This window comes from Falco peregrinus, chromosome Z, assembly GCF_023634155.1.
Source record: "Falco peregrinus isolate bFalPer1 chromosome Z, bFalPer1.pri, whole genome shotgun sequence".
Lineage (NCBI taxonomy): Eukaryota > Metazoa > Chordata > Aves > Falconiformes > Falconidae > Falco > Falco peregrinus.
Window position 1 is genome coordinate 18942715 of NC_073739.1, and position 15752 is coordinate 18958466.

At 37.6% G+C, this 15752-nt stretch overlaps 1 protein-coding gene across 1 annotated transcript in view; it reads right to left on the bottom strand.

The window, feature by feature from the left end:
* The window catches only part of DTWD2 (DTW domain containing 2), a 98832-nt gene that overhangs the window by 62183 nt on the left and 20897 nt on the right, over positions 1–15752 (bottom strand). The window contains exon 2 of the mRNA XM_055791330.1: positions 2903–2993. Coding sequence (XP_055647305.1) covers positions 2903–2993 — 91 coding nt within the window. The remainder of the gene's footprint in view (positions 1–2902; positions 2994–15752) is intronic.

Genomic DNA, 15752 nt, shown 5'->3' on the forward strand with positions numbered 1-15752 from the left:
GATTTGGTGTAAGAACAATGTTGACAGCACAATGAGAGAATAATGTTGATGGTTTTGGTTGCTGCTGGGTAGTGTTTGCACCAAGTCAAGGACTCAGGCCTTGCCTGCGACAGGGCTGGAAAGGCACAAGAAACTGGGAGGGGACAGCCAGGAAAGCTGACCTGAACTAGGCAAAGAGGTATTCCATACCAATATGACATTGTGCTGAGTATATATAAGCTGGGGGAAGAGGAAGGAGGGGACATTCGGCATTATGGCATTTTTCTTCCCAAGTAAACGTTATGCGTGATGGAGCCCTGCTTTCCTGGAGATGGCTAAACACCTGCCTGCCCATGGAAGTAGTGAGTGAATTCCTCGTTTTGTTTTGCTTGCATGGGTGCCTTTTGTTTTACCTATTAAACTGCCTTTATCTCAGTCCATGAGTTTTCTGACTTTTACTACTCCAGTCCTCTCCCCCATCCCACTGTGGTGGGAGCGAGTAAGCAGCTGCGTAGTGCTTAGTTGCTGGCTGCGGTTAAACCACGACAATTAACACTGAAAATTCTTATAGTTCTAGAAAGAACGAAGGCAGGGAAGCAGAACAACCTAAACAGATACTCTCTGCTATGCTTAAGGATTCTGTTCTGAATTACACCTATCACTCAGGTTTTGAAAAGTACATAATGGCCTATGCCGCTGGAGATCACCCCAAGGATGATAAAAGGCAAAGATAAGACAAATGTCTACAGTGGCCTGCACACCTAACTATGCCATTGACCCGATATAAGGTTCAGAACAGGCATGAGAAGTGAAAAATAACAAAATTATTTTATTTATTTTTATATATATGTCTATATGCAAAGAAGAAAAAGAAATTCAGCTAGGCAAATAACTCCTTCACTGTTCCACTAGTCCTCATGCTGGGTTTGGGATACCGGGTTTCTATATAGTTTTTAAATTACTCTTATTATGAACAATGGTACACTAACACTGTTCAGAAAATAAGTATTTACCCCTTGACATGGAATGCTGACTTCTTTTCAGATTCCTCAGCAAATAAAAACGGAATGCAAATTGACCTATTATGCAAAATGGAAGCTGGATGGCAGGATTCCTCACCTGGGATCCACTGCTCTGCAGTGATTCCTCTCTCTTTCACAGTACCTGACACCTGCACAGGTCTATCTGGCAGCATGGCCTCTGGATAGTAAGAATGTGGACACATAGTCACATTAATCGGAGGACAGGAAATGTTGCTCCTGACTTCCTGTATTACTGTCTTGCCTAAATACAAGTCTCAATAGCATCATTTAACCATAGTTGGTGGCTAACTTTACTGCACTATGGACTTCCAAAGCCAATAGATAATGAAGCGCATGAAGGATGACAGTCAGCACTGACATGCAGTAGCAGAAAGACATTCACTATCTGGTTAGTTTAACAAGATACTTCTGAAATGGACTCCTAAGAGTGTATCTGTAATGAAATGGCAGACTAAAGTATCAGATACAGTCCAGAAGGACTGTACATCAAGACTGATGGTATTTTGAGTATGAGCAGTCGTAACAAAGGGAACCTATATTTTGTCAGGTATATGCCTCTGCTGTTTTGGAGTCAACAACATCACCTGTGATCATCTAAGAAACACTTTCAAAGACCACTGTAAGACATTCTTAGCTTCCCACCATTTGTTTGGATTTCTCTCTGATAAGCCCAGTGCCCTCATATAGTCAGATAGTTCAACTGTTCCTCTCGGATTATCTTCAAATGCAGAGGTCTTCCAATGTTAGTTCATCATGTGAATTACCACTAGGTAACATACACAAATGGAAAAGTTGCATCCCATTATAACAGACAGCTGTTGTGATTGCTGATTAATAAAAAGTGCAGACAGATTTTCAGAAGGGTATGGGAATGGTGTATGAAATCTAAACAGAATCTGAGAACTTCTAATACCTTCCACCACAAATAAGAAATTCAATGCAATTCAAATGCCAATTCAAAGTTCTCTGCACATTTTTAAACCTCTTTTTTCCATCAAGTGACTTAAGCATATACTTCTTATTTCAAAAGTACTTAAGCATATTCTTATTATAAATAGCCAATTAGAAATCACAGCATTCCCAGTTAGGGACCAAATATGTCATGGCTTCTTTTTTGGTTCACTGCAATAAGACTACTTTTCTGCTAACATGCTCTTTTAAATTCTGCTTAAGTTCCTTCATGCAAAGACTCTGTGTGCTCATTAAGCTACTGTATAATCTAAGTAAACAGCTGGACCAGAAGAGCACAGGTTTCTGAACTTCACGGTTTAATTTGTAGACCCACCATCTATCCAGATCTGTTCAATTGCAGTCCAACTTCTAAAACCCTTACGATCAACCACCAAACTCCATCATTAACAGACAAGAAAACACTAACATAAATTCTTCTATTAGGTAAACCAAAACATACTGTTCTGAAACTATAGTTTTTCATTGGCTAAACAGCTAAAGTCATCACTAAGAATTGCTTAATTCATTTTTTTAAAAGAACACTAACATCAATAAAAAACCACTGCTGTAATCAAAACACATTCGTCCTTGGATTAACTCTGAGCACTTCCGTGAGACACCATGTCAAGGTTAATTCTTGCATTTTCTACCAAGGCAAGTAAACTTCTGATTCTAGCAGGACTATTTAGATAAGGAAAGACGTCTTGTGCGAATGGAAGTTGCAGAAATATGATGTCATTTCAGAAGATATAATAATTCAGAAGAACTGAATAAAAGATACAATAACTCAGGTGAACGAGCACTTCAATCATCAAGTTTGAAAGGAAAAATCATTCCATGATGTTAACAGCATAGCTGTTTCCTCTTGCATACCATTTGCTGCATTAAGATTCTAGCTGAACTCCAACAATTACTGCAGCATTACTCACCTCTGCTGGATGCTGAATTATATACAAGCAGATGGAGACCTTCAGAGGATGTATTGGCAGGAACGGACATAAACACACCTTCTGAGGACGGCTACAAGACAGGAGGGAGTGAGAGAACAATACAAGTAATCAGCAATTTATGAAAGATGGTATAAATATGTTGTAATTACATACTGCATCCCAAGAGGCACACTAAGAACTTCCCCTTATGACAATGTATTAAGCATGATGCAATTTTCTGTTTGAAACTTCTTCTGTTTCTAAAAATAAAGAAGCAAGGTTTTCACTGAAATAGAGTTTTGAGAACAGTGAACGGTGTTGAGACGCCTCCTGTGGTCTGTCTGGGATTAAAGCACTCTAAAAATCCTTTCACATCTTCAAGAGAAGAAACTTCCTAGCATCATACCCCAGTCAAGTCTGTTACTGCTCTTCATACCAAGTTAGTATTACAACAATTTCACAAAATATTGTAATAGAATATATAACATTTATAATTGATACATTTATAATAGATTAATTACAACAGAAAATTTTACAAGTATATACACATAAAACCACAGAGATGCCATATTTATGATTGGGTTCATTTTTTAGAATTCCATCTATGCAGAAATATGTAGTAGACATGTAATATTTAAACAATAAATCCATATCAGGAACTTCTAATTTAAGTCTGAGAAAACAAAATAAAAATTATTTCAAATCCTTTGGTGTACTTCATGTAGCTGTTAAATGACTAATAAAAGAACTCTTACCAAAGAAATGAACTTATATATTGCTTGGTATGAAACTAATATGCTGAATGATCAAGAATAAACAGAAGCAAAGAATGAAGCTCAAAGTTAGAGTAGTTTTAGTTGTTACACCAAAAACACATACACACACACAGAGATGTGCACACACAAAAATCACTATAGCTACTTACATACATTCTTCAATAACTCAGAAAAACAAACTATTTCCTTAACAGTGACGCTATTACTAGAATTCACTTAAAATGACACCATGCCTGCAAGCAAAGCTCTCTGAGCTTAAAATATATAAAGTCAGGATTTTCAGCAGAATGCACAACTTCACTTACATCCTCCTTATAAGCTTTATTGGTTGTCATATAAACTGTTGTTTATATGTTGGTCACACATCAAAGACTGTAAGCAATCACTGCACCAGATGTGGTTTACAGAGGTGAATTCTGAATACAGGTCCAGACCAAGTTCATGGTGAGCCAGACTGACACTGTGTCCAGGAGCGCACACACCCAGCCAAACTGTGCTGAGTAATCCTACAGTAATCCAAGCCTATCTTCCCTAGTCAAACATCAGCACTTATCAGTAAATGGCAGCATTATGAAAAAGCAGTAACAACAGATAAGCTTCTCTTTCACAGTTGACAGGTGTTTTAGTTTAAATCCCCTACTTCCAGCCTTCAGCTACAGAGACACAGAGACTACTTACTCCCTTTTCCACAGGGTATACAGTTAAAGGTTATGCAACAACAGTCTAAATCCAAAGCAGTAGAGGGAGTGTTGATGCAAGGGAAGGACTTGGTGTGGATCAAAATTAGCACTGGGAAAAGTATTTTTAAATTAAAAGGCCTACACTCAAGAAATCAGCCTAACGACAAAACATTCAATATTCTCATACACTCTTCGGTACACTATTCCAGTGGACTGCTGCCCATCTTTCTTTCACATTTCTAGTATGGCATTTTCCTGTTGCTAATCCTGCATAAATTTGACACTCTCTGTTGTATTAATGGACAGGCTTTGGGCCTAAAATTACGTACTCCTCAATTTTATTATTCAGTGAGCTATTCCAGGGACCTTCACTCTGAATGAACTGAAACCAACGTTGCTTCCAGGTCTGGTGGGTCTAATTTCAGTAGCTCTGTACCACTGCCTTTTTTTCCAAAATTTTCTCATGTGTAACCAACTGAAACAGGAATTTCTGAAAACAGTTGTGTTAACAACCTGGAAGAGGAACATATCCCTGGAGGCTGTTTATTGCCTGTGCTCCCATTATTAAGTATAAGTTCATCCTCTTTTTGATCAGCAGATTTAGCAGAAACTCTGTTTTGTACTAAGTGCAATTCCTTAGTTTCTATTATTAAATGGCTGGTTTCACTAACATGAGAAGTTGTTACAGTTCTCCCCATTATTATGTTTTCTACTGAGGAGAGATTCAGGCATGAAAATCTACTACACAAAGCTGTTCTGAAACAGTTAGGTGGTGACTTCAATACAAAGACCTACACTGTTTACTAGCTTTCATAAGCAGACAGAAACAGCTTCTAGTGATTTCTGACCTCAGTGTGTTTAACTACACTAAAGTTAGTTAGATAGAAGTTGCTTATTTTCTTATTTTCAAGTCCCCCATTTGCACATGCTTTTTGTATTTTCCACACTGGCTTGGATTTTTCACTAGTAGCTTTTTTAAGCTTTGTTAACCTCATTAAAAAAAAAAAAAAAAAAAAAAAAAAAGAAAGCAAAAAAAGAAATCCACAAAACAACCAAACCGAAAAAGGAAATTACCCAGAAAGCAAGTATTTTCAAATAGTTACAGAACAAACTCTACCTATAATTTAATTTGTAGAGAGTAGAGCACAAACCATGACAAATAAAATCCTTTCAAATATAATTTAATAACTTACATATGTATATATATTACTTAACTTTAAGCACCCAATTAGGTACCTAATTTTGTTGAATATGTAATTTTACAACCCCGTCCTGGGGGCACAAGACTTATTTCTGTACTTTCACTTTGATACCTAACAGTTATTGTGCAAAGACAAAAAAAAAAAAAATACTGCTATGTGAAACTGACATTACCAGCTTGTATCAGTTGGATAGAAAGCAATGCGGAACAAGAGAAGTTCTGTTTCATCACTACAAAAGCTGCTTTTGCTCTCAGAAAGGCCACCTAGACAGAAAAGAGGTTTTGTATTTTTTTTTTGTTTAGACTCTGCTACAGTTTTGCCCTGCATAAGCAGCTGATGTTACAGAAGAGTAGGGGCAGCACCAGGGAACTTATTTGATGATGAAAATCAGTTTTCTCCCATTTCTGCAAACTGAAGTACCAATCTGCTCCAGGCAGTAACAGTACTGTTCAGAATATTAAGGAAAAGGTTTGTGGGTGGGGATTACAATGTGAATTAGGATAATTTTTACAGTAGTATTCACCAGCATGCAATTTCACTACAGCTCAAAGCTATCCAGTGGTTTCTTACCTGTTTTTCAATATGGCATTTCTAGTTCAAGCACTTATGGCAAAGTGACATGTCACATTGGTGGGACTAAAAAAAACACCACTCAAAAAAAAAAAAAAATCCCCAAACCAAACAAAAAATATAGTCTATATTCCCAGCAGAACTGAATCTGGACAGGGAACTGTGGACTATGCTGTATGCTGTACTGTTGTATCAGGTCTAGAGTGATTACTAGTTTCTGGGCAGAGATACCCTAGAAGTGAATACGCAGCAGCCTGGAAAACAGTGAGTCTGAAACTCCTCCCAAGCCTCTGTATGACTTTTCTACAAATATAGGTGTCCTCACTTGCTTCAGGACTAACTTTCCTCTTCTTCCATGTCCAAACACCTTCTGAAAACAGGCATAGTTCTGGGAATGCAAATAAGTGTGAACTTTCACGCCCATATTCAGAAAACTAAAGGTAGGTAATTGAAAACCCAGACTAAGCAAAGAATAACAAGTTACAATTTTATGCTCAGCATTTGTAGACATTTCCAGGGAAAGATATAAAGAGGTTAAACGTGCCCAACCCATGTTCTACAAAAAATGCTTGCAATATTAAAATGATGAGGAAGCTGATGTTTTTAAACTACGATCACTTGTGGCAACACTTTCATGTTCCAACACATACTGCCAAGGTCAGGCCCCAGACCCTTGCCTGCCCAAACAGAAATGGCTGCTTTAAGTAAATCAGACTTCTCTGCTGTTTAGGTCAAAACACCAAGGGTTTCAAGGTCAAAAACCCACCTGAGAAGTCTGAAGAAAAGCCACATAAGTTACCATATGTTGGCTTTATACTAATGTTTGAATGCATGTTTTAGACTAACACAAGTCCATTACACACATGCATTAAAAGAATATTCAGGAGTTTCACAAAGCTGTGTTGCAAGTTTCAAGGCACAAGCTCATCCATTTTACAAAATTTGAGAATAAATGTTATTTTTGCTAGTTTTATGTTAGGGGACAAACACAAATTAAAAACAGTTTTAAGATTACATTTTGCATCCTCCACATCAACCACTACTGCTATAGAAGGACCTTAAAAGAAAGAGTGGATTAAGTTTAAACATAGATATACATAAAATGATGCACTTAGGAAGAAACAATTCTAACCCAATATATAGAAAAAACCCAGGGTCTGAGGTTAATACGGCATGACATTTAGGTGTAAGACCTTAAACAGTTCTGTGAAAATGGCACTTTAATGCCTGGAACTTCTCAAAAATGCAAATCAGATGTTAGGAGTTACTGGGAAAGAATGAAAGAATTGAACAGGCAACTATTATGCTACTAAATAAACCTCTTGTTTACACTCCCAGTGCAAAAAAAGGCAGGAGAAGCAAGGTCAAAAACAAACACAACGAATAATTCCTCATGCCACAGACCTCCTTGCTGACCAGTGCTGTGGCTACAAGAATTTTACATGGGTTCAAGGGAAACTGGAAAAAATTGCAAAATAAAAATCTATCAGATATTGAAGCACCACCAGTGAAGGTACAAAGCCACAGCCAACTCTGTCCCCTGAGCTAAAGGCAGTTGGAGAAAGGATGAAGTATCAGCATATGCTTACACTTTCTTCTTTAGATATATGTACCCACTCATAACATCTGTTCATGGTTGGTGACAACATGCTGTGCAAATGGACCTTTGACATGCTCTAGGATGGCCATTCTTCTATTCTCAGTCATTCTGCACAATTAAAAATGAATGTATACAATGCCAATTGCAGTGGCTTGAGATTACTTGGCTCTAATTTTTTACTTTTTCTATTTTAGCTCTAAAAATTTGTCTGTATGTACTTCTGCACTTCTCTGGGTAAAATCTTACAGCTCCTTTGCAGTAGCCTTCTGTAATTGACAGCGCTTACTGCCATCTTAAAAAGAATTTGCTGAGTATACTGAGTTTCTGCTTTCCTTCACCCTAAGGCTACACAGCGTGTGACCTAATGCAACTGCCACAACTTTCACAGAAGATAAGAAGCTCTCCCTATTAAATAAAAATCTCTCGTGCTGAACAGAAGTGAAATAATGGATTATCTCATCCTCTACATGGTCAAGGACCATCTGGCAAACCCAGGGCCAGTACAGCCAGAAGAAGGATTTGCGTTTCCTGTAGCTCTGCAGCTAACAAGCATAGATCCTGCAAGAAGAGCCAAACTGCCATGGTCATCAGCTGAACTGTACATTAAAGACAGGCAAAAAGTTCACTATAGCTGAATGCACACAGCAGACTTCAGATTTCTGAAAACTTGCCCATCCTCTAATCCTAGTAAATATGGGTCAGATTTAAATTAGAAACTCCAGAGCTGATGTCCCAAATACACAAGCTCTGCTGATCTGCTTTGTTAACTGAAGCTCACACATGCTTTTAAACTACTGAATAAAAGGAAAACTGTGAACTATAACACTGAAATAATAAATGAAGGAATTACTTAGAGTTCTCCCTCTTCTTTTATTTTAAAATTTAACAGGATGAGCCAATTCAACCATTACCTCTGCTTCAATTATTATGAGCTGCCCTTATTTTCTCAGTAGCAGGTAGTTTATAGCTAATGTGGCAGGGCAATTTTAAAGCACTACAAGACAGCTGTGTAGCATTATCATGTATTTCTCACTGTTGCAATGCAAGTAGTCCTTCAGTCTTGTGCTCAGTTACCCTGGAGCACAGAAGTAATAAAATATCATGTACACCATGCTGCAGACTTAGTTACAAAAATTACAGTGACTATATTTTGTTGGGTTAACTCTCCTGTTCACACTATTGTACTTTTAAGATGTCTAGTACTATCCTCACAACCATTCAAATCAACTAGCCTAAAGAAGACTGACTCCCACTGAAAAGATCAAGAAATAAAAACTTATCAGAAGTAAAATGATAGAAGCTCATCAGTTTTTAGCCTCAGATTTCTGATTAAGGTTTTCTCAAGAGCCTACCAGCTCTTCAATTTCTCTTTAAAGCAACTTTTAGAAAGCCATCTTTCTGAGAAGTGCTAGAGCTCTCATGAAATACAGAGAAACTCAAGAAGTCACCATCACTGTTCAGGTTTCTTCTAAGATTATTTTGGACATTCTTTACTCAAGCAAAATTTCCAAGTCTTAGTTTAATGGTGTTTCCTGAGAAAATCAGGCATAGAAGGTTAATCTGCCTCCACTGCGTTCCAGCTTCCACCCTTTCCCCCAGGCTCTTCCAAAAGACTTTGGAACTCACTGGTCATGAAGCATAAAAATTTAAAATTAAATTCGTACAAACTTCATTAAAAGTCAACAGCCATATAAATTAAAAACACAGTATCAGAAACACAGGTGGAGAGAGTATCAGGAACAATCAACAAAGCACTTCCTTCTCTACTTGGTAACTTATACAGCACCAGCAAGAAAAAAAGGAAAAAAAAAAATATTGCCAAGATCCTGCTTCCCATTAGAAGTTAAAATAAAACAGGTGTATAGTTTTGGTTTAGTTTTCTTGTGGTTTGTTTTTTTTTTTTAAATGGTGCAGCCAGTGAATTTAATGGAACGTATCCCACTTCCCCAAGTAAAATGATATATTTAAATGGAGAAGCATCTAATACAAATCCTAGTGAAAATCGTTTGTGCCTTTTGAATTTTGAATTTTTAACTTAAAGGGTGATTAATTATATAAGTATATTAATAAAACACAACTTTCAAAACTGATAATGGTATCTACTCATTAGTCAACCTGCATTCCTGTACAAATCACACAAATACTCCTTCTCATCCCCAGCTCCCTGACGTCTTCATAAGCTCTAGAAGCATTTAAAGAGCACAAGTCTAATTATATTGCTAACCTCCTCTGTCAAAATGTGCACAGAAAAAAATATTCTATCCAAAGAAAAGATCACACACAACAGGAAAAAAATTATTTCCATGTTACCTACCAACATGCATCAACAACTTTGCAAACAAACTGCCTTTAGGTGTAAAAAGGTAACAATTTAGATAAATTTTACAGTTATCCTGAACAAAGGCTTTTGTACCCTTTCCAACACAACTGGGGACAGCAACTTCAAGCAGTCTGACACAGCAATAAATTAACTCAGCTGATCAGAAATCTGGAATACTTCCTGTAATCTAAAGTTCTACCACTATACCATAGGAGAGCTATGAAGTTATTTGTTGTCTTTACATTTTGTGGAAGACAGTTTTCCGATGCATACAGAATGTGAACTGTGCTAATGAGCTAGAGGCACTGAGTTTGAATGGCAGGGAATCTGTATACCGTCTACAGATATCAGCTTCATCCTTTCATTGCTCTGGAGTGCCAGGTAGAAACAGAGAAGAGTCCTCCTAGAAACACCTGTTTAGAAACACCTGATCAGACTGGATCACGTCGAACCTGCAGTGTATTCTGTTACAAGATTCAAAACTTTTCCATCTAGTTCCAAGAAAAGCCAGTGCAGCACCACATCTTAAATTCATTAAAATATACCAGACCAAGTTTAGCATTTTGTGCCAGAAGAGATTCAAGGCAGTAACACGGACTTCCAAACAAACATGATCATAGAAGTGACCAATTAAATACAGGTTACCATCCTATTTGAAAAGTTAGTTTCCAGATGAGTTTTCTGATAGATGTACAGATGAAATAGCACAACAACGTAGCAACTGTTCTTGCCACAAGACACTACCAATGCAGTAAGCTTGGTCACAGTATAAAGAGGCATGACATACAACACTAGCACCCAACAAACAATACAGTATTTTTAGATAAAAACTGCCTTTGAACCAACCTTAGTATTCCACCACCAGAATTATCGGGGGCAGAGAACGAAGCAGTGGGAGAAGGCAATGTGATGGGGGCAGAGAAGAGGTACAAAGAGAGGCTCAGTAAGGAGGACAGGGAGACAAAACTATCTCCCTGCCTCTCAACAAGGTATGCAGCACTAGTGACGACCTAAGAGATCACAACACTGTTTCCCAGCATTCAGATTCCCTCGGAATATGCTGTCAGCAGTTCTGTTCCTACATGTTATGGTGAGGAGATACATCCCTTGCCCCTCTTTCCATTTTCCTCTCTACTCTCAGCAATATGGGCTACAAGCCTCCTGACCAAAACCCCAATTATATTTTCCATCATATTCAATCAAGACTTTTGTATCAATTTGAAAACTACTGCTCTCTTACAATTTTGAAACAACCCTGGGCCTTTGCCCAGAGCAACAGAATTCAGAAAACTCAAAACAAAAAATAAGGCAGTTAATTGACAGAGGCATCAAGCAACACCATCAGAGAGTAAATTCAAAAGGAAAAACCTTCCCGCACCTGTTTTGTGAATTTGTATTCAATACCTGTTCATGAATTCAAATTCATCAATACAAAACACTGTACATCTTACCACATGATCACATGAACAAAAAAATTAACAGCAGGAAAAAGGGTATCCCTCATCAAAAGATATTAAAGCGTGAAGATATGCTTTTTGATTCAGAAAATCCCAGAACCACTATTCCTATCAGCCACAAAATATCGCTCCACAGTTGCCCTGTGTTACGCTGATCCCCAGGCACCCGTTACTCACCACTGTTCAGCTCCCCACCACACAAACCCTGGGTCTGACCCATTTGTTCTGATTATGGTTTACTGGCACAAATCACTGTTTAAAAGAACACAGCTGTAAGGCCATGTTCAAGCAGCTCTCAGGTCTTTCAGCCTTCATCAGCATGCTAAGCATGAGTGCACGTTTTACTGTTACTGAACAACACAACCAAGTTGTTGAGCCACAGATCTCAAAAAAAAATATGAAGCAATAGACCATATCCAGTTCCTACACAAAAGAAGAAAATAAAGTTCAGCAAAATAAGCGTTCTGAACCACAGCACAGATTATATTTGGTCCCATTTTAATGTTTCCTCTCAGAGTAACCCAACACATTTCAGGAACAGTATGTCCTGAGCTCTTACTGAAATATAAATAACAAAATCTATCTCAAAAAGCAAAACCATCAAAACCATCCCCAATGCAAGTCTTAAAGAAGCTGTTGTGTTAGTGCTGATTTTGACCTTGGGAGTTTTCTGTTGTTGACACCCAGCCACTGGAAATGGGATTTACATCATCAACTCATTTCTTTTTCAGCACCAAAGAGTTATCAGTTCACAATGATTCTCAGTCAAAGATGAGCTGTTCTGGACTTGAACACCTGTAGCAAAACATTTGAAAAGACTTACTTACAAAGATTACAAGATGTCATTCTTCTTAGATTTAAGACTAAAACTGGGCAAAAAAGCAACTCTCCAGAGGCAAGGGATGGAAGCAGTCATTTATTTCATGACAAGCTCAGATTTCTCATTAAAAACAATGTTCTTGTCTTTTGGAAAATTACATCAGCTAGTGCATTTCTTGAAAAATTAGGCAAAATAACTAAAATGTGTATCTTTCTCTCCAAAAAAAGTATATTTGTAAAAAAACCTAAAATTAGTAAAACGCCCAAAAACCTCCCTTTAAAGTATTCAGTAATTTATCTATCATTCCATTTCCCTTCTGTTTTGCATTAAACGTATTTTTCACAGTGGTTTTGAACACTTAAGTACACTGCACAACAGATTTGTTATTACTGTTATTATCATCATCATTATGTATTGCAGAGATAGTTATATCATCATCACCATCATCATCATTATTATGTATTGAAGAGATAGTTGTATAAGCATCATCATCATTATTAAGCATTGAAGAGATGGTTGTATCTAGAGAATTACCACTTAAGGGTGAAGTGGCTTTTACAAAGTTTATAACACTACAGTGACAGGCGATGCATAAGTAGTACATTCATTTGGACATTTCCTTTATACTTTGACATTACAATAGAAGGTAACAGGTTACCTAACCAAATTAGTAGGTGCATTAGTACAGCACCTATATGAATGCTATACGTTAAGTGTAAGCGGTCCTCAAGGAGTATTTTTACAAACTTTCATTGTGCAGGCATACAGACAAAAATCAACGTATTTGAGAAATGTGAACAAGGTCCATGTCACTTTTATTAAAGGCTCTAAGTTGTGCAGTGTTCTCACATGACCGTTTCCCAAGGCAAGTAACCTTTTTGCCTGACCAATTAAATCATAAATAAAAGACTTAACAAGTCTGTTTGGGGATTTTTTAGCCTGGAATGTTCATGGCAGCTTTACAAGACTAATCTGAACATACTAGAAACTACAAATAACCTTCCAATGTTACAAAACTGAAAAGACACAAAGAAGAAAAGAACATAATATCCACTCAGTATATCTTCCTGACTTGTTATATATAAGCAGACCTTGGCTTTCCTTGGAAATAACTGAAATTAACAAATCAATAGGAGAACACTGTATCAACTATTTCAACTGTTTACATTGAAGTTGGCTGTGGTTCCCACTGTAACTAATAGCAGTAAATAAAAAAAAAGTAGCATTTAATTTATGCAGCACTGCAAAAGGCCAGGAAAGCCAAAAACTAACGAGCCTGAGGTCGTTCACATTTTCATGCATCTTGGCTCTACAGTCTGACAGAATAGCTGGCATTCTGACAAACTTGATGCCAGATGGTTAGTAGAGCTCTAAATTTGTTGAAGAAGGTGAAGCACTAATGGCATTTAAAGCGAGCCACTGAGACATTAAGAAGTTAAACTGAAGTTTTTACATTGCCAGCTTTGTAATTCCCAATCTGTCTCAGAAGTTTAGAGTCTGTCACAAGAAAAAACAAATCAGAAAAATTCTGTAACCAAAAAACTCTTGTGGAAAAGCTCCGAATTTCCCAGGCAACAGAGGAACCCACCAATCCAAGAAAGAAAGGAAAAGAAAAGAAATAATCCAACAATACAGAAACAGCATCTTGATTCTTTTATCCATTTGTATATATGCAGAGAACACTCCAGCCAACAGCACAAAGTAAAAACATAAGTTTATTTTTAAAGATCTTATGAAGTTCCTAGATGAATGCTTCTTAATTTAAATGAGGTCTGTGGATATAATTGCCTGAAGATAAATTTTTTTTTGCAACACTACAAAGGTACATTTGATCGAATGTTTGCTTCAAACTGAAAAGTTGTGTTTCCCCAAATGCCTGTTACTATTTTAGCCTTTGAAATAATAATTGCAAAATGAGAAACTCTGCCGTTGGCTCTATGTAATAAAGTGCAGTCCAGCTATGGTTTATTTAAGTTGATATGCAGCTTGTTTAAAAGATGGGTAAGAAGTGACTACATTTGAAAACGCTGCATCAAACCATTTCCAACATAATAAAAATTCTTGTAAAAATAAAGACTGCCAAAAAGACTTGCTTGAAGTTTTCATTTCTAACCCTTCCTTAATTTATGTCTTTCCATTGATTTTATCTGAACAGATACAGAATCTGAACTTTGCGTAGGCAGGATTTTATGAACTCTGGTTATACAATCTGACCTGTTCCCCTTTCTAAAGGCTTGTAGACAAAAAAGGAGAAAAGGTATGAGCAGTTACTTGACTATAATTAGAGTTGTTGCCTATTTACCTACAACAACATCATGTATTAGGGAATTCTGTCCTAACCTGGTCCAAAATATTTTTATTATATTACTTTCTTCACTAGAACTGAAAATAAGCTGAAAACTACCATAAAGGCATGTACTGGAATAGGGCAGAGATCACCAAGCTATAAAACAGCTCAGAAAAGCCAAAATGGTCGTAACAGAAAGTACTTGCCGTGTGGCTTCCAAAGCAAGGACCACTAAGCTGAAACCAGACCTAGGCTGTTCCCGCCACACAGGGGGTGTCCTCACCAAGTGGCATCCAGATGTCCACCACCACTGCTGGACTATACGATGCCCACGGCCCCCCACTGCTGCATGTGTGCCTCAGCTACTCCAATTTCAGCAACATCCAAAATTAAAAAATTCTATTCAATATTAGATTCAATATTGTGGAATGGCACTTCAACAAGCAATAACAGACTCACCAGCAATTAGTATTTTTAGCAGTATTTCAGCTTCTGTTTAGGTTAGCAACAAATAGTTATGTACATTTTAATTGTACATGTACACTAGTACTCACAAATTTTATTACATTTTTATATAGATTTGCAAGACAAACCAGTCCAGTGCATTGCCAACATCTGTACCGCCACACAAAAGAACATACAAGAACTGATAAACTAGAGAAGCATTAGTACAACCTAAGGGAAGTTTGTTTCTGCCTCCTACCCGGCCTGTTTTCAGCAGAATAAAAGGGCTCTTCCAAAGCAATAAAAGCTACCAGATACAGAAGTCAGTGCTGATTCTCTGCTGGCACCAAGCTTTCATTACAGTCCAGAAGACAACCAAAAATGTATTACACATGGAACTTCTGTATAGCAGATGATCTCTTCTGACCTGCCAGGACTAGTGGGCAGCTTCCTCTCTTCAGCCTCAGGTCTGGTAGGCTTGCTACCCCCCTGCATGCCTGCCCAAAGAGCCTCCCCACAGAGCACTCTCAGAAATTGTGGCTAACCAGCCCTTCTCCCCCTCTCCTTCTTGAGTCTGGCACCTTGGCATGAAGGAACACAGGCTCTTCTGCACCCCATGTGGAATAAAGCATCATCATGAACATTGCAGTGAGCCAGGGGAAAAGCAGCTTGAGAAACTAAGGGATTAAGACGC